The sequence below is a fragment of the Fistularia commersonii genome, chromosome 31, assembly GCF_037954325.1.
Source record: "Fistularia commersonii isolate RoL2024-O1a breed Wild chromosome 31, RoL_Fcom_v1.0, whole genome shotgun sequence".
In the NCBI taxonomy this organism is placed as follows: domain Eukaryota; kingdom Metazoa; phylum Chordata; class Actinopteri; order Syngnathiformes; family Fistulariidae; genus Fistularia; species Fistularia commersonii.
Genome location: NC_141314.1, coordinates 5,009,594 through 5,029,208, shown reverse-complemented (window position 1 = coordinate 5,029,208; position 19,615 = coordinate 5,009,594). Strand labels below are relative to the sequence as shown.

The 19,615-nt window shown below is 46.0% G+C and overlaps 1 protein-coding gene across 3 annotated transcripts in view; it reads right to left on the bottom strand.

The window, feature by feature from the left end:
- LOC147215640 (protocadherin-1-like) overlaps positions 1-19,615 on the bottom strand; it is a 131,293-nt gene that overhangs the window by 56,623 nt on the left and 55,055 nt on the right. For all 3 annotated transcript variants that reach the window (XM_086139262.1, XM_086139264.1, XM_086139263.1), the window contains one exon: positions 10,763-10,982. In XM_086139262.1, the coding sequence (XP_085995388.1) occupies positions 10,763-10,982 (220 nt within the window). The remainder of the gene's footprint in view (positions 1-10,762; positions 10,983-19,615) is intronic.

The following is a 19,615-nucleotide window of genomic DNA, read 5'->3' as shown; positions in this document are numbered from 1 at the left end:
GCAGGATTACCTGTCTAATCCCCTCGACACACACCCTCCCCCCCCCTCGTCTCCCGGCACCGCACGGGAGCCCGGAACGGGAGTTGAACCCTAACCACGATTTGTTTCAAAATAAGAAAACGCCTTGACATGGCAGAATTTCGCCTCCTCCCGACCGTCCCGCCTCCTCCGCCGCCTCCCGTCACGAGGAGGTGAAAAAGGGCCCGTCTGCGTTTTCCACGGTGGAGGAATATGCTCCGCCGCCGCGGGAAAGGAAGGAAACCTTATTAACTGGGGACGGATCGCCTGGCTAATACCTGGCAAATAAGTGGATTAGAGGGAGGGTCGCTGCGGATTAGACCATCGGCCCAAAATAAGCCTTCTCGGCCCACCTAATCTGGTCCTAAATCTGGAGGCGGGGCCTCCTCCCCGGCTGTCCGCTTCCTGTCGTCTGCTCTTTGTCCGCTCTCCGGGAGAGAGACATCAAAGCTTGCGTTGCCGTGACAACCACCCCAGGGAGCGAACCCCGCCGCCGCCCAGACCGACCCCGGGCCCTCGGCTCGCCGCGGCCCTCCCTAATTGGCCGGATGGGGTTGGGAGCGTCGACCCGGCGGATGAATGCGAAAACGGCGCTCAAGTGTGCCGGGGTAATTGGTAGGTTGGGGGCGGGTGGGGTTCCGGTGTGTGCGTGCCAGGACGCACGTCGGGGAGGTTTGTGCGATCGCGCACCTGCGACAAGATGTCGTTAACAAAGCGGTGGCGAGAAGAAACGTTCGGGTCGGGAGGGAAAAAAAGACCATGGCGCCTCGGTGCAGGGCGGGAAAAACAAAAGGAGCGGGGGCTGCAGGTCACCAAGAACCAACCAGGAATGATGAAACCTGAGGCGTCAGAAAATAGTCTGAAAATAGCTACTAAGTAGCCGATAAATAACAGATGAAATAATGAAAATCAATTACAGAACAATGTGTGAAAAGTAACCAATAAATTATATAAAATGAAGAATTCAATTATATAAAAGAAATACATTACCCAAAAATTGAAATAAATCATTGAAAAATGACCAATGAATCTTGGCTAAAATAAAAACAAAATAAAAGAAATCACTTGAAAGTAGCCAATAATTCAGAAATTAGAAAATAAGTGACTGAAAATTTTGAATTAAATTTGAAGAAAAAATAAATAAATAAATTATGAAAAAAATAACCATAAAATGTCAAGACATGACTCATTTAATAACGTGGAAATAAATAATAAATTGCTGAAAATTTGCTAATTTATCATTGAAGGTCTTTCTTCTTTTTCCAAAAGAAAATTCTGGAAGTTTCCAGAACTTTACAGGAAAGTCAATTTAATACATGAAATAAATATGTCTATATAAACGGTTGAAAATTTGTCAATAGTTGTTTCCTGAACTTGAGGAAAACACCCCAAAAAATTATTTTTAAGCCACAATTTGATAATCCTGTGAAGTTAGCGACTTGAACGCATCTTCAGTGAACGGCCGGATCTCCGTTAGCAGCTATTGTTGCTAACATGTCTGACAGCAGCGACGGCTCACGGGGAACAACCGGGTTTTTGGGGACGAGAAGAAAAAGTAGCACGCTCTTCTCTGATTGGCTGTTAAGCCCCTCATTAATTACTAAGACCGTTAATCTGCTGCTCCAGGCGACCATCGACAGGCAGCGGCGCCGAGCGGCGGCAAGTGACCGGAACACCTTTAAGCCTTCGCTAATCTCACTGCTGAGAACCCTCCTCCTCCTCCTCCTCTTCGCCAATTACATTTAATAGTTTCTTTATCTTGGGGACCTGCTCAAAATTTTATGTGTGCGTGAGTGTTTAAGTGTGTATGTGTGTGTGGGTGCGCACATTTGTTGTATGTGTGTTGCAAACTTGCATGTACTATAGAAATCGTGCAAAATCATGGCTGTGGGTGTGTATGTGTATGTGTGTGTGTGTTCATGTGTGTGTGTGTTTGAGCGTCTGCGTGCCTGCATTTGTATGCATGCTGCAAACATGTTTTACTGTTAAAATCATACAAAGTAATGACTGTGTGTGTTCGTGTGTGTGTGAGCGTCTGCGTGGGTGCATTTGTATGCGTGCTGCAAATGTGCTTGTACTGTTAAAATCATACAAAGTAATGACTGTGTGTGTGTTCGTGTATGTGTGTGTGTGCGTCTGCGTACGTGCATTTGTACGCGTGCTGCAAACATGCATGTACTGTTAGAATCATACAAAGTAATGACTGTGTGTGTGTGTTCTTGCAAGTGAGCGTACGGACTTGTGTGTTTCCAAGTAAAGTGCATGTGTGCGTGTCTGTAGTTGACGTAACTGAGTTTGCATCAGGTAACACACACACACTCACACACACTCTCCAGGGTGTGGGCAACTTTGTTTTCCTGGTGTCCTGCTGTGAAAAACAGCAGGGACATATCGTCATGGAAACAAGGAGATGGTTAGAGCTGAGGGGGTTAATCATCAGAGCTGATGTACCTGACACACACACACACACACACACGCTCCCATGACACGGTGCTAGCCTAGCGACCAGACCATGCTAGCTCCCCCGCTGCTCCCTAGATCTCGCCGGACACGCTCCCAGGTGACATAGCGTTGGACGCCATCTGTCCAGGCCGAGACCCGCGGGGACTAGCAGCCGGAGGCGGCGGGAGGCAGACGCTCGCCGCGAGCGACCACATCCCATCTGAACAGGAAGCGACCGGGACGGCCTGCATTTCAGTCAGAATCGAAGAGTATTTTTGTGCACTTTCCCTTATTTCCTCTAAGGGAGGCGAACCCTGGATCCTGAAAGGCTCATGCAGGCCGGTGTTTTTTGACCCTGGAGCCCGTCTGACCTGTTATCACTGATTATTCTGAACTCCGTCCGGAAGCTTCCAGGCGCCCGGGAACTTTTCTCAATGAGTCCCTGACAAACACACACACACACAAACATACAAAAACACACACAAAGTCACACTGGCTTATAGTACAAACACATACATTATCCATATCTCCATAATACACTCACAAAATAATCCAATCACAACCGAACTGTGTGTGTGTGGCTGTGTAGCTGTGTGTGTGTGTGTGTGTGTGTGTGTGTGTGTGTGTGTGTGTGTGTGTGTGTGTGTGTGACAGTCCGTCTGTTTGTTGCCGCTCAGCCTTCCTTGCTGCTGTACATCAGTCGAACGCTGGCCGAGCTCCAATTTACAGCTTCTGCCAAACACACACGCACTTACAGACGCACACGCACATACAGACGCACACACACACACACACACACACACACACCTTCTTCCGTGTACACCGGCCACCACAGATAAGCTCGAATAAACAACAGACCTGGAAAATAAATCTCTCTCTCTCTCTCTCTACCTCCAGGGACGAGAGAGGGCATCCAAAGAACTCTGCTTGTTTCTATAAAGCTTCTTGACATCACTCACACACACACACACACACACACACACACACACACACACACACACACACACACACACACACACACACACACACACACACACACACACACACACACACACACTCACACATACACTCACACTCACATACACACTCACACTCAGCGATACAAATAAGAAACAGAGGGAGGTATAGTTCCACGGGGAGGAATCACCTCTTCTATCGCTCCACACACTCCTTTTATCTACTGGCTAATGAGGAGCAGATGCACACACACACTGACACACACACACACTGACATACACACACACACGTCCTGAGGACTGCAGTTTCGTCAGACCGTCTCTCAGCGAGTGTCCCACTTCCAAAACTATGGACCGCTGCTTACATCATTATGCAACGCTGAAAGTGTGTGTGTTTGTGTGTGTGCGTATCCAAACGCATGTGTGTGTACGTGTGTATGTGTGTGTGTGTGTGTGTGTGTTGTGAAGCCCAGAACAGCTTTGAAAGCACAGCGTGAAGCAGTGTAACATGACAGGCTGTAATGAGTGTGTGCATGCAGTAATGATACGCACGAGTGTGTGTGTGTATGACCGTGTGTATGTGTGTGTGTGTGTGTGTGTGTATGAGCACTCTATTATTGGACATTTTTGCAAAGTAAGCACCTGCCAAACCATGAAGATGCTGTGGATTCAGGGGTTTGTTGTCGGACTGAAACGAAAATGAGAAAATATATACAACCCTCTGAAGGGTCAAAGGTCAAGAAACCCTGATGGGAGGGTTCAGGATAAGGCGGTTGGGTTGTCCAAAACAAAATATATTTTTTAATGATGTTAAAAAAAGGGTGTTTTAACAAGAATGTTAAGAGAAATAAGCAAAAAATACAGATAATTAGCCATTCCGTTGCTATGGGGCTTGTTATCTTGAGAGCTGTCCAGCTCCAACCTGCTCCAGGAGCTAGTCTCCATCCAAGGGAGACCTCGCTTGGGATTGATGTGACCTGAACCTTGGGTGTATCACTCAAAAACAAACCACCGCAGAAGAAGAAGAGGAGGAAGCAATCCGGACAATGATGAACCCCATGAATTGTTAGCTAAAACAGAACATATTTTGGTCCAAGCCCTTGAAAGTCCTCCGTGTCCAAGAGGTCCACAAGAGCCTGGAACTCTTCGCTGGTCAATTTCTGTCTGCTTGTGTCCATTTTGTCCCAAGAAAACATCTAACCGGTGGCGACGATGGATTTTAAAAAATGCGCTACGCAGAAGGAATCTGGCAATGGCTTGTGAGTTCCACCAATCACCAAGCACCTTGGGGGTTCCTACGAAACCGTAAAAAGACCCTGCCTCGGAGGAGGAGGAGCTACCATAGTTCCAGGAACTGAAGGTCCCTGGTTCCTCTGCTGTCCTATTGCACCAAGGGACAGTTTAGTTTCCAGAAAGTACTGTAAAAAGTTCCTACAACACCATTCGACCAAGTTGTTAAGCGACTAGAAACTCCGGAAGGTTGGCGGTTTTATTCCAGGTTTCTCTTATCTGCACGCCAAAGCGTCCTCCAGGAGAAGAGGAACTTTCTCAAGGGGAGAAACCGAGTCCTGGACCCCGACGAGGGAGAACCTTCACGTCGACAGTTTTCGTAAAAGCGGTTCCTGTGTTGGATGTTGTGGGCGGAGCTTGTCTGGCGTGGATTTAAGAGATATTGACACCGAACGAAGGTTCTTAAAGTTCTACTCTTCATCCAGACACAAAGCTCCTGTCGCTTCTGTTTATCTCCGAGCCCTGAGAACGTTAAAGTTTGGGAAGTCAAGAGGAACTTAAAATAGGGGGAACAAGACTTGTCCCCACAGGAGGAGGAGGAGGAGGTCATCGCCTGCTGGAGGAGCTGCTGGTCCCTCAGGAGGTGCAGGAGAAGCCAGAACTTGGGATGATCCAACGGGAGCAACCAAAACCTCCCATTGGAGGGACGCCCGCTCCACAGGGCTGGACTACTTCCTGGGACAAAGAAGGTCTTAAGCTTTTTCTAATTCCGTCTCACACACACACTCACAAAAACACACATACACAACCTTACTTAGGCTACATTTGGCCGGAGACCAGGATGGGAACCAGAGGGTGAACAGACGCTAATGCGTGTGCATGCGCACACACACACACACACACACAAAATCATCCCACTGCACTCTATTCCTGAGACTTTTCTCTTTTATCTGGAAATCAAACCTGTGGCTGAATGAGAGGCAAGTGTGCGTGTGTGTGTGAGTGTTTGTGTGTGCATGTGTTATGCAGCGATTACAACTGTCTGATTGATGCAATCAGTAGATAGAGTGGCTGATGGTGTGTGCATAAGTGTGTGTGTGTGTGTGTGTGTAGCTACAGTATGTTTGCATATGATTTCATCGGGGGAAATGAGCAAGTGCCCTGTTATCCTGCATCCATCGGTGTCAGCCGCTATCCTCTCCTCTCTCTCCCATTATCATCTTAATGCTCGTTCGACCTATTTCTTCCTCTCTCTCTCTCACTCTCTCACTCATCTTCAACCCGGCTCGCCCTCGGTCTTCCTCCTCCCTCCCTTCCTCTCTCCATCATCTCTATAATCGCTTGACTACTTTCTTCTCTTTTTTTTCCTACTTCCTCTTTCTCTGTCTCACTCACTCACTCACACACACACACAGATACACACACACACACACACACACACGGGCGACCGCGCACAAATGTTCAAAGAAGCTCTTAAATCCCACAAACCTCTGCCCGTCCTCACCCTCCCTCCCTCCGCCCGTCCATCCGTCCATCAGCGGCAGGAAGTGGATGCATTAGCGGAGCGAAGACGCGCCCTTGGAATTAAGGTCCATTATCCAAGCCATTTACAGGACGGACGGCGAGCGGCGGCGGGTTCGCCGGCGGCGTCACGTGACCCCTGGGGCACGCGGACACGTAGCGGGGACATGAGTAGACGAGGTGTCACGTGACCTGGGACGCGAGGACGAGATGAAACAGGATGTCACATGACCCGAGATATGAGGACGCCACATGACGGGGGACATGAAGACGACATATGATGATGCCACATGAGGACGTGACACATCGCGTGACCTGAGACATGAGGACATCGCATGACGGCTTGAAGACATAACTTGACCCGAGGACATGACCAGGTACATGAGGACATGTAATGATAGCATGAGGAGATGAGACATCACATGACCTGAGACACGAGGACGCCATACAATGACACGAGGACACAACACATCATGGACACGAGGACGCGCCGTGATGACTTGAAGACACGAGAAGACATGAGTGCGACACACGAGGACACGACACATTGCATCACCCGGGACGTGGGGACGTGAGACATCGCACAAGGACGTGACACATCATGTGACACGAGGACGTTGCGTGACGACTTAACATGACCAGGGACATACGGATGTCATGTGTCCACACAACACATCACATGACCCTCGACATGAGGACAACATGATGAAGACACAACACACGGTGAGACCTGGGACATGAGGACACGAGACATCGCATGACGACTTGAAGAGGAAGCGGAAGACACGAGGACATCACATGACATGCCGGGTCACATGACGGCACAATGACGAGACTGATCACATGACCTGGGACATGAGCATGAACACCCCCCTTTTCCAAAAATCACGTTTTTGTTTTTTTAAGTGGGCGGGATCAAAAAAAAAAAGCCAAAACGAATTCCGAAGGGTTTTTCTCTCCGCGTCACATGGCCGCCCATCTGCATCCTGACGCAGGGCTACAACCGAGACCGGATTTCCCCTGGATTATACCCAGATTATGTGACTGTATGGGGGATAATCCACCTATGAAGGCAGCAGGTAGCAGCCATTAAAATCCCGGCGGGGAGAGGATTCGGGCCGACGAGTCTTCCCTCAGAGACCGCGGTGCATTTTGTAACCCACGTCCCGGATCTAGGTTTTAATCTTGGTGAAAAATACAAACTAAACAATGTGAACCAACAAATCGCTTCGCTATTTGCTGGACTTTCCCCTAATTTTAGCAAAAAACTGCTTAAAATCAGGTATAAAATTCCTTAGAATCAGCAGAAATTCCACACAACCCCAAAATCCACCGCTTTGTTGTCTCGACCAATCAGATCACTTTAAACTATTAAGTTGATTATAGCCAAAAGTTAACAAAAAAGCTAACGGCAGTATTTTTTGTGTACAATCTGTGAAGCGAGGATGATTATATAATCTGAGGCGCAGATTATTTGTGCAAGGATCGGTCTGAAACAGGGAACCAAATGAACCAATCAGAGGCCGCCATTACACTGCAGTGTCGGCAGCTTATTTTGTCAATAAAGGTTTTTCAATCACAAAGCTAAAGCAAGAGTGTAAAGTGTATCTTGGTGTGTGTGTGTTAATCCTCGGTAGAGCTATAAACTGTCGGCTTCTCTGCTGATACAACACACACAGGCACACACACACACATATACACACACAATCACACACACAAACACACTTCCTTGGGAATTTACCTGCAGCTAAAAACATGTTTGACCATCAAAGTGGAAGATTGTACAACACCAGCATCTCCTCACGCTGCAGAGCACACACACACACACACACACACACACACACACACACACACACACACACACACACACACACACACAAGCGGTTGCACTCGCACTCGCACAACCCTGACCTCATTCCACTGTGTTCCAAGAGATACAGCTACTTACACACTCTCCCTCTCTATCGCCATCACTCTCTCACACACACACTCACACACACACACACTCTAAGAGTGTGTGCTGGGTGGCAGTAGCCCGTGGGCGTGTGAGCAGCTGTGAATAATTGTGTTTACAGATGGCACACGTACGACCTGTGGGTTGCGAGGAAGATGAAGGGGGGGGGCCCATGTCATCGCCGTCTCTCCCTTCGTTTCCACCTTTTGTTTCGTGTAATTCGATTACTCTTCATTTATTATTTGATTTCCTTTTCGCAGCTCTTCCGCTGCACTCTCTCCGTGGCTGGACTGAGCGGTAACGAGGCGTTAAGATCCCGAGCAGGAGGAGGAGGCGAAGGTGGGAGAGGATGAAGAGGTGGTGGTGAGGGGAGCAGTGTGTCTGATGTGAATTTAGAGTCAATAAAAGAAAAGAGTGACTGTCAATCATCGGCGGGTATCCATGTAAATATGAGAACAGAGCAGCACATCGGACACACACACACACACACACACACAAACACACACCTGTAAACAACACGGCGCTCCACCTTCCCGCACCTCAGAACACAACTGCACACAACATGACACCCCCCAAGTCAACATGGCTTCCCGCCAGCCTGGAGTTTCCGACTGTTCTTTTGTCTTCCTGACACACACACACACACACACACACACATGCTGAACGTTCACTTAAATCAAGACCGGCGTGACCGTCATCATGATAACCGGCTGTCGGGTCATTTGTCAATCACGGGCGTCTGACCGTTCACCCACTCGTTCATGCTAATGTGGAGACCTCGTGTGAACCCGACCACTGTTTTTTGGTTGCGGGAGGAAGGCGGGGAACGTGGAGGGAACCTTCGATTTCATGTTAGGAATTAACAAGTAAAAGTCTAAATCTAAGGAGCACAGCACTTCTTGTTCCTAGTGTCCTGGTCATATATTACAATGAGCTAACAAAAAGACCCAGTGTGCAAAGGGAAGTACGTGATGTAGCATCATTAGCATCATCCACGCTGTAATTCAACATAAAAAGCTCTGGATTGCTGCTCCTCAGATTCAGTGTTTCTACATAAACAAAGGCAGAAAATGAGGAAAGAACGCATTGGGTCACGTTACAGTTAGCAAAAACTTGTGGTAAGTAGCCCCATTGCTCGCGTTGCTGCACAAGAAGCATCAAACCAATCCATTTCAAGCTACCGTTTTGCAACTTTGCATGTTGCTAGGGCAAGAGCAAACATAAAAACCCACTGGATGTAGATTGCAATCATTAGCATCTTCAAGAGGCTTGCACTTCATCCATATCGTGGTACCAGTTAATGCACCAGTTAATGCAGTCAATGCATTAACAACACCGACAATGAACAATGAGGTCAGACATAAGGAAAAAACAAAACAAAACACGCTAACATAAAGATATAGCAACAAAATTTACAAAGCATCAGATTGAAAAGATCTCATTTTGTTACTTTTTTTTTTTGAAAAGACAATATCCTGACAGAAATGTCTAATTTGAAATAGACCTATTGTTGCATCTTTGCCAGGATGCTAGCATGAAGCTAGCTTTGATTACAATAGGTTTTTTCCTATTTGTGAAGTGCAAAATGTCAGAGATCTTATTAAACAAACACAAAGACACGAGGTACAGTGGGAAAAACCATCGAGGTAGCGGCATTAGCATGACTATTGGCTATTTTTGTTCATGAAAGGTGGAAGTGTGTGAGAAAAAGAGAGGTGAGCAGGGTGAGTCAGGTTAGCATTAGCAAAAACTAGTCCAAAAGGAAAAAGGGAGCATTGTGTGGCATCATTAGCATAATTCAATCCTTCACTGAATATAAAATCTGCTCATTTATTCTGATGTTTTGCATGAATGTATTAGGGTGATAATATGTTAATTATGCTAAGGTTTGTTAATGAAGCACCAAACTTGACGTAGCCTTATTGTTAGCATCTTTGAAAGTACCGTCGAACAAATTTTAATATTAGACCGCTTCTTCGTTGCCTCCATGTCACAGCAGAAGTGGGGAAGGCAACACGCACAGTCACGTCAGGAGTAGCTAAAAACGTCCAAATGTAAACATCTGACGCACATTAGCATCATCAGCACCCGTCCTCTGAGGCCACGACTGAGCGGCTCCGATCGCGGCTATAAACCGCAGCGACAAACAAGGCCAGACATATAAAAAAAAAAATGGAGGAAATAAAAATCAACATGCTAACATGATGGCAGGCCGTCAAAATGCTAACGAGTGCAAACGCAGAGGCGGCGAATCCCCAGCTAGCCTCCCAGCAAGGGTCTCTAAGTGGAGCTGATGGAGGGCCGGACTCGGGATGATTTGCATAATTGGGACGTTAATTCGTTCAGCCGTGGGAGCCGATTATGTTGCATATTGATTGCGTTGCGCTCGTGTGAGGTCACACGCCTCGTTAACAGAGGCGTAAACAGAGCGGGGAATTGTGGGAATGTGATTAAGCGTGCCATGTCGGAATTTTCTGCCGCGTCGACCGCAACGCGGGGCCGGAAGGTGGGAATCGGGGAGGTACGTGTTGATGGATGGATGAGGAGGTGAAAAAAGCGCCAAGGGAAGGGGGGAGCCAAAAAAGAAGAAGAAGAAACCAAAGAAAAAAAAACGGCAACGAAGGGGAAAAAAGGTTCCTACCGTTCTCCGGGTGTTCCATCTCGCCGATGCTGCCGTCGGGCGTGGTCCGCTCGTAGTGGTCCTCCGGGAGCGCCAGGGGCCCGATCCTCGGCCCCGACGACGACTTGGAGCTGGGAGTCTCCGACTCCTCCAGGCCGCTGTCGTAGTAGCTGTGCTGGGAGGCGTCCTGCAGGTCCTGCGCCTGGTTGGCTGTGGAGAAGGTCACTCGGCGGTGCGGCAGCTGTAATTGGTGGGCGAAAGCAGGATAAGGGGCGGAGTCAGTGGATGATGCACGACATCCTTTGGGGAACACGTCTTAACCCTCGTGCAATCTTAACATTGTGTTTATTCCACTTGTCCTACGGGTCAAAAATGACCCAAAAGACAATCTTTGTACCCTAGTGGTGTACAGGCCACATGGAAAGATAAACAAAAAAGAAGTATCACTTTTTCTAATTAAGGGGTCTCTTTAGGAAAAGTCATACAATTTCAAGTTGGAAAAAAATAGGTTAATAGGTGTTTTTTCTACAGCTAGACATGGTAGTGGGTCACTTTTGACCCGCAAGACAACACAAGGGTTAAGTGGTTTTGACATGCTAGTTAGCTTAGCACAATGAGCAGTAATCTATGGTAACTGTTAGCCTGACTGACTATTCCAGAATTTAATCAATAGCCAATTTGTTTTGTTAATCATTTATTCACATTGTTTGGATTTCAGAGATATGGACCGTGGACAGTCAGTGGTGTGTGTGTAGGCGTGTGTGTGTGTGTGAGTGTGTGTGTGTCCGTCCTGCACGACAGGACAACAGGATTGGTTATTGTGTTTTAATTAAGCGCTGAATCAGGCAGCCCCGGCTGCACAAATACGCACACACACACACACACACACACACACACACGCACACACACACACACACAACCTTTAGTCACACACTCACAAAGCCGCAGACAAACTCACAGTGACAAACAGCAAAGAGAATACGCCCTCATTCAAAGATACACAATAGCAGGTCAAATACAACATTCAAACGCAGACGTTTAAAACGCACACGCACGGAAAACACGCCGAGGTCATTTTAAGGGGAAGCAGGTTTGCTTCCTGTCTGAAGACGCCTCTGTATCTCAAAATGTTTTAACCTTTCAGTTTTTGCCACTCCAACACTTAATTTTTTGGCTATTTTTGATTTAAATAGACTCATGTCAATAATTTTTTTCTCTGCAATTCTTTTGGGACATTTTTCACAGATTTTCATATTTTGATGTTATTTTTGTGCAAGTTCCAGCAAATTATTATCCAATCTTGTGCTTATTGTTATTATAATTATTAATATTATTACAATCACCATTTTCATTATCATCATTACTATGATTTGATCTATAAATCCTCACCACTAAAAAAAGGATGAAAGCAATTATAAAAAAACGAGGAAAAAACAAACATACAAAAAAGGAAATACATCTGTTTTCCTATGTTGATATAATTAAAATCTTTTTTTGTTGGTATTTTGGATTAAAAATGGATTTAGACTGAAATCATTTTTTTTTTCTTTCTGCTATTCTTTGGGGACATTTTTTAGAGATTTTCAAAATAATAGCTTTTCATTTCTTGTGCTTTGATGTTATTTTAATGCAATTTCCTGCAAATCATTAGCCAATCTTGAGCTTATTGTTCAATTATTACTATTATAATAATAATTTTATCATCATTTTGTATCATTATTTTACATATAAGTCCTCAACATTAAAAACAGATAAAACCAAATTGGAAAAAAAAAAAAACTAATTACTGATGTCTGGTTCCCTACATTGAGCCATTAAATCCAGTTACTATGACGATGGAGGATGATGTACCAACAGAAAAAAACTCACTTCTTACTCAAGAGGGTCAAAGGTCAAACAATCTGAGGATCAATTCCCCGTCCGACCGCAGGGGGCGCTAAATCCCTCCGCCCGCAGGGGTTTAACGTCATGACACCGAGCTCCTTCTGACAGGAGGCCGCGAGGAAGGTGAGGAGGAGGAGGAGAACGAGGAAGGTGAGATCATGTCTGGTCCAGCTCGGACGGAGGAGGAGGAGGAGGAGGAGGAGAACGTGGAGGATTAGCAGGAGAAGAGAAAGCGAAAGGGGGGATGAGATAACGTCTCCACCCGAGTGAGAGGAAAGAAGGGGGGGGGGGAGGTGTGAGGAAAAAGGAGGATGGAGGAAAGGTGAGATAACGTCTCCTCATTTTCAGAAGAAGAGGAAGAGCAGGAGGAGGAGGACGGAGGAGAAGGAGGAACAGGAAGGTGACAAAGCGTCTCTTGTTCGGCGATGAAGAGCCAGAGGAGAAAAACTGGGAACCGGGTAGGGGGGGGGGGGGAGCAGAGGAGAACAGGGGAGAGGACAAGGATGGAGAAGGGAGGGGGACCAGGGAGGAAGGAGATAACGTCTCCTCCTGCTCGGAGTGAGGAGGAAGAGGAGGAAGAGGAGGAGGAGGTGCTTCACTGGGCCTCGGTGTTCAGAGATGATTAAAAACCGGCGAGAGGAGAAAAGCACGACGCCTCGCTGGCTGTTTGTCAGCTGAGACACGAAGAGGGAGATAACAGTGTGTGTGTGTGTGTGTGTGTTAGTGCGAGAGTGTGTACGAGAGAGAGAGAGAGAGAGATCCTCATTACCTCCCTCTGTGGGAGATAAGAGTGTGTGCGGCTGCATTGTGCATGCTTATAAAAGTCTGTCCTTATCAAGTATTCATGCATATACACGTGCACGCACACACATGCGCCTATCCACGTAAAGAGCGGCTGCATCCCATAATATAACACTGTGTTCGATGAATGAGCGGAGCGCGCTCTGGTCTGTGTATCCTTGCGGGGACATGGAGTCTGAAACAGTTCAGCCCAAATAAAAGGCATATGAATATATTTCCATTGAATATATTTGAAAAAATATTTTTTAAAATATAAACCAGAAGACAAAAGAGAATTGTCGGGATAGTAAGCAATATTAAATAATATTGTATATAAGATAAAGGCCAAGAAATGGCCTGAAAATATATATATCAAAGGCAAATTATTAAATACAAAATATGTATTTCCAAATACATATTATTAATAAATTTGATGTTCATGGTTTTTTTTTATTGAACTCAAAAAGGTTGAGCAGAATGTCATCAAGGAAATCAAAAACAAATTACCTTAAAATTTGAATAAAATGGTAAAAAAAATAAAATAAAATAAATGAACACAAAATACTTTAACCCAAAAAAAATCTGCATTGAAATTGCTGGAGATTTTTAGAAACATGGTCAGATTACAACGAAATAATGGACTTGAAGTGTGAAGAACAAATTGTGTTAAAAAATAATCTGGGCAAAATTTGCTGTGAAGTTTGAAAGGATTTAATTTCAATCCATTGGGTGTATGTTGAACACCCAAGTGTGTGTGTGTGTGTGTGTGTGTGTGTGTGTGTGTGTGTGAGTGTGCGCTGCGCTTTGGGCGAGTGTGCGATAAATAAAAAGTGACTGGACTCGTCGGACCGGAGGGGATCTTTACGCCGAGAGTCGGGATTAGCTCGGGATCATTTAGCCGTGATGTCGGGGTCGGGGGGAAGTGGGGGAGGGGAATATGAATGAGGGTCTTTACGGAGATAGAAAGTGTGTGTGTGTGTGTGTGTGTGTGTGCGCATGTGTGTGTGCATGTGTGAGAGATGGTGAAACAGGAAACGCTGCCCTCCAGCCAAAACACTCGCTCTTTTCTCGCCTGACGCTGTTATCCCACAAACACTTCCTCCCTCTGCTGCTCTCACACACTCACACACACACACACACACACACACACACACACACACAACACACACACGCGCGCGCAGGTGTGACCCCTCCGGAATATTAACCAACTTGATGACAAACGACGAGCTGAAGTTTGAAAAGTGAAGTGTGGATGAGTTTTGTTACATCGAGACATAGATGATAGGGGAGAGGGGAGGACAGTGGGCGGAGCTTGGAAGTGGGCGGAGCCTGGAAGCAGGAAGCACTAGAAATGGAAGGAGTCTCTTGGAGGAGTATGGAAGTGGGAGGGGCCTGTTGCCGTTGTACCACCAACATTGGACATTCCCACCTGGGACAAGAACACCCTGGACCACATGCACTTTGGATAGTCAGAACTGGTACAGTTTCTGTACCCTGCGTACAGACAGAGATTAAAACAGACCCTGTTCTGGGCCCTGGACCCAGAGGGTTTTTCTGCAGGACTATTTTGGTGTTTTGGGATGTGATCAAGACTGCAGCCACACTGGAGGACTCTTACAGGAGTACGCTGAGTATGTGACCGGGTACATCAGCACTTGTGTTGACGACATCGTGCCAACCATACAAGTCAGGGAGTTCCCCAACCAGAAGCCTTGGTCAGGTAACGCCACCCTGCTGTGAGCCTCCTCATGCATTTAGGTCCAGCAATGAGATGAAGTGCAAAGCTGTGTACAGACTGAGGAAGGCCATCAGAACAGCCAAAATGCAGCACAGAGAGAAGCTGGATGGTTTCTACTCCATTGCTGACCCTGGGCAGATGTGGTAAGGCTTGCAGCACATTGCGGACTCCACCACCAGCATCGACATCTCTGCAGAGTGCCTGCGGGACAAGCTCAATATCTTCTACACTTGCATCAAGAACCACAGCCACAACAAAGAGGTGAGTCACTCACACATTGGGTGAGTAGCACTCACTTCGATCATTATGAAGCATTGCAAGAGAGTGGTGCTGGCCCACATTCAGAACAACATTCCGGAAACCCTAGACCCCCCTGCGATTCCCATAGCGGTCCAACAGGTCCACCTCAGACACCATAGCCGCCACCCTCTACAATTCCCTCGCCCATCTCGAAAACAAAGACTCCTACATCTGGATGCTCTTTGTGGACTACAGCTTTGCATTCAACAACATCATATCCAACAAAGTCAACACAACAAATGTCCACTGCCAGACCTGACAGTCTGACAGGATAGGTAACAGGACCTCAGCCACCATAACCATGGACACGGGCGCTCCTCAGGGATGTGTTCCTAACCCCGTCTTCTACACCCTTGACCCACAATGGTGTCGCCTCCCATGAGGACAATAGCATTCTGAAGTTCGCAGGCAACATCGCAGTGATGAAACGGCCAACAGGATGGAGGTGGCTGGTCTGGTGAAGTGATGTGAGGACAACAACTTTACCCTCAACATGGACAAGACCAAGGAGATGATAGTGGACTTGAGGAAGGAGAGGATACCTCTGCTCCTCCAAGGTTGAGAGGGTGAGCAGCTTCAAATATCTGGGTGGACCTCACCTGGTACCACAACCCCACACAGATGGTCAGGAAGGCTCAACAGTGGCTGTACATCTTGAGGAGGCTGAGAAGGTTTGGCATGTTCCCTTAGATCCTCTGCAACTTCTGCAGCTGCATTGTTGAGAGCATCCTGACCAGCTGCATCGCTGCGTGGTTCGGCAGCACCACTGCTTCGGCAGGTAACTGCAAGTGGTAAAGACTGGAGAGCGGATCACCAGAACCCCACTGCCTTCTCTGCAGAGCATCTACCGCCGCAGAGTCCACAGGACATCTACCTCCAACACCAAGGAGCACGCCCGCCTTTAACACGGTCACATTCACACTCCTACCCTCCAGTACGGGAGAGTGAAATATAGAACGGCACGACTAAAGAACTCATTCTACCCGACTGCCGTCAGACTCCTAAACAGCTGACATTCATTCTTCTTTTTCTACAACATGTTACTACTGCCATTGAAACTGCACTCATCCTTGTACCTGCACTCTGTCAGCTGCACACTGAGCTGCACTCAATGTTCTACAATGACTGCAATGTTATAAAATTGTTTACCTATTTATTGTCACTACGAATCAAAATGCACTGCGGACAGCAAAGTAAGAATTTCACTGTACAGGGAAACACAGTTCCACACTGTAAGTGAGCAGGGCCTGCCATTGGCTGGAGACTCAGTGGGAGGGCTATCAGTTGGAGGGCCTATAAGTGGGCGGAGCCTATCAGTGGGAGGGCCTAAAGTGGGTGGGGCCTGTCATTGGATGGAGACTCAGTGGGAGGGGCCTATCAGTGGGAGGGGCCCATCAGTCAGAGGGTCTTTAAGTGGGCGGGGCCTCCTCAGTGTTTCCTTGTTGGCGCCTTCATGTCACACAATTCCAAATTTTAACTTTCATATTTTTTGAATATTAGTGAAATATGAAAAGAATATAAACAGCACTCAGAAATAAGAAATTCAAACCCAGAAAGGAGCGAGACAGTGAGTGAACAAGAGTTTACCTAGGTTTTAGCTTGTCTTTGTCCAACAGGAGCAGCTGTGTCGCTGCATCCGTCACTCAGCATCATATCTATCTCTCACACACACACACACACACACACACACACACACACGCACGCACACAAACAAACACACACACACACACACACAAACGTACACACGTGCATGCGAAACAGGTCAGCCGAGTCTGTCATCTGGTTCCCAGAGTTTAGTCGTACGCCTGCATTCCTTTGCCCTGCAGGTGTGTGTGTAGTCTAACTCACACACACACACACTACCAGTCATATCCCCAGGTAAACTGCAGAGTTACATACACACACACACACACACACGCGCACACACACCACATAGCTGTCAACTCCGGGTGTGTTCAAAGCTGACAGTGACAGAGACACTGACGCAGCAGTGTGATGAACTCTCTTCCTCTCTCTCTCTCACACACACACACACACACACACACACACACACACACACACACACACACACACACACACACACACACACACACTCACACACACAAAATCTCTTCTCCAGCTTTGATTTGCCGCCTCCTTGCTCCCCCACACTCCTCCTTCATCCCTCCTAAATCCTCGTCACCCCCCTGCATGTCGGAGGCCCTGCTCCTCTTCCTCCCTGATTTTCAAATAACCCTGGACGTCGAGACTTTTCTTCGAGTCTCCAGACCTTCCCCTAATTATTCCTCCACCTCCTTGGTTTTCGGGGATTTTTCCTGATTTTTTCCTGTTTTTTAAATTTTTTTTTTATTTCAGGGTTGGGTGGGCAAACACGGTGGACGGCGATGTCATTAATGATGAATTAAGAATCCAGATTCGTTAATGGACCCTTCCCTCCATCTGATCCTCCTCGTGTTTGTTCAAATATTGATGTTTCCTCCGGTTCCGACGGCTAAACGGATCGGCGGCCGTTTGAACCCGAGGCAATTCGGGGGTGGCGTTTTGATTTGAAATTCCGTGTATTAGCATATTCATAGCGCCGGCGTAGCCATTAGCCGCCTCCTATTCAAATGCGCGTGGATCCGCGGTGAGCCCGAAAGGCCTCCTTCCACTCCTAATGAGCCGGGGGGGGCTCCGGGGCCCCTCGCCCACCAGCACCCCGACTCCCTGGAGCTGTAATTGACTCCTGGGTGGGTGGACAGGGTGGAGGGGGTGATGGGGAAGGTTTGAGCGGCAAGATATTGGCAGGATAAACCAAGGTGGAGGTTGAAATCCCTTCTTCTGGTTAGATTTATGGATTTTTTTTTCCCAGATTGTTGCTCCTGATAACAGTGTTTATTCAAATGGCTGTTTTTATTAGCGTTTTATGGGTGTTTTTGTTATTTTATCTAATGTTTCAGTCAATTCGGGTCAATTTTTTTTAAAGATATTTTGGTTTGTTTCTGTTGATGAAAAATTGCATGCACATTCAATGTCCAAAATATATTTATTCATTTAAATTATTATTTTTTATTTATTTATCAATTAATATTGATATTTATTTCACTTATTTACTCATTTTAAAGTTGATAATATATACATAGAGTTTAAAAAAGGCCAGTCCTTTTTTTTTTTGTCCTTTTTTACTTTATTGATCCTTTCTAAATTAATTTTAAGGTGGCTTTTAGACTTTTCAACTTTTTATTCAACGCATGGCTCAGTTATTAGTGTTTTCTAAAAAACTTAAATGCTGTCTCAGAAAATTAGAATATTGTGATAAAGTTCTTCATCTTTTGTAATGCAATTACAAAAACAAAAATGTCATACATTCTGGATTCCTTACAAATCAACGGAAATATTGAAAGCCTTTTATTAGTTTAACCCTCTCCAGGCAGATGTTGCAGATTTGCGACAGCTAAATGCTACTTAGCTAATTACGCCACAACTTAATTTGAGCCTGAGAGGGTTAATATTGCTGATAATGGCTTAAATCTTAAGAAAACTCAAAAGTCCTATCTCAAAATATTAGAATATCATGAAAAAGTAATTTTTGTTTTTTTAATTGCATTACAGAAGATAAAGAACTTTATCACAATATTCAAATTTTCTGAGACAGTCCTGCATATATATATATATATATATATATATATATATATATATATATATATGCATACAGTATACCCTCGTTTTTCGCGGGGGTTACGTTCCAAAATGAACCCGCGATAGGCAAAATCTGTGAAGTAGAAACCTTTATTTTTTTTTTACAATTATTATACAATTAAATACTCTATTATACATTGAAAAGAAAGAACAAACCATTTTACAGGCTCAATCATTTGTTTCACAAATAAAAGTACTGTGCTTCAGAAATTTTTTTTTCCCCAAATAACTTCTGTACTGTTCTGTCAAATAATAATTTTAATCATCAATCTGAACAGAAGGTTTCAAATTGCGGAGATTAGCACCGCCCACCGCGACCTTATTGCCGCTGCGAAACTTATTCCTGCTGTCGTCCTTATGTTTTTTTTCTTCTTTCTTTATGGAACCAACGGAAGATTCATTAATTCCATAATGCCGACCTACAGCCGCATAGCTTTTACCTTCCCTTATTCATGTCCAGAAGTTTAACTTTATCTGCGATAGATAGCATCTTC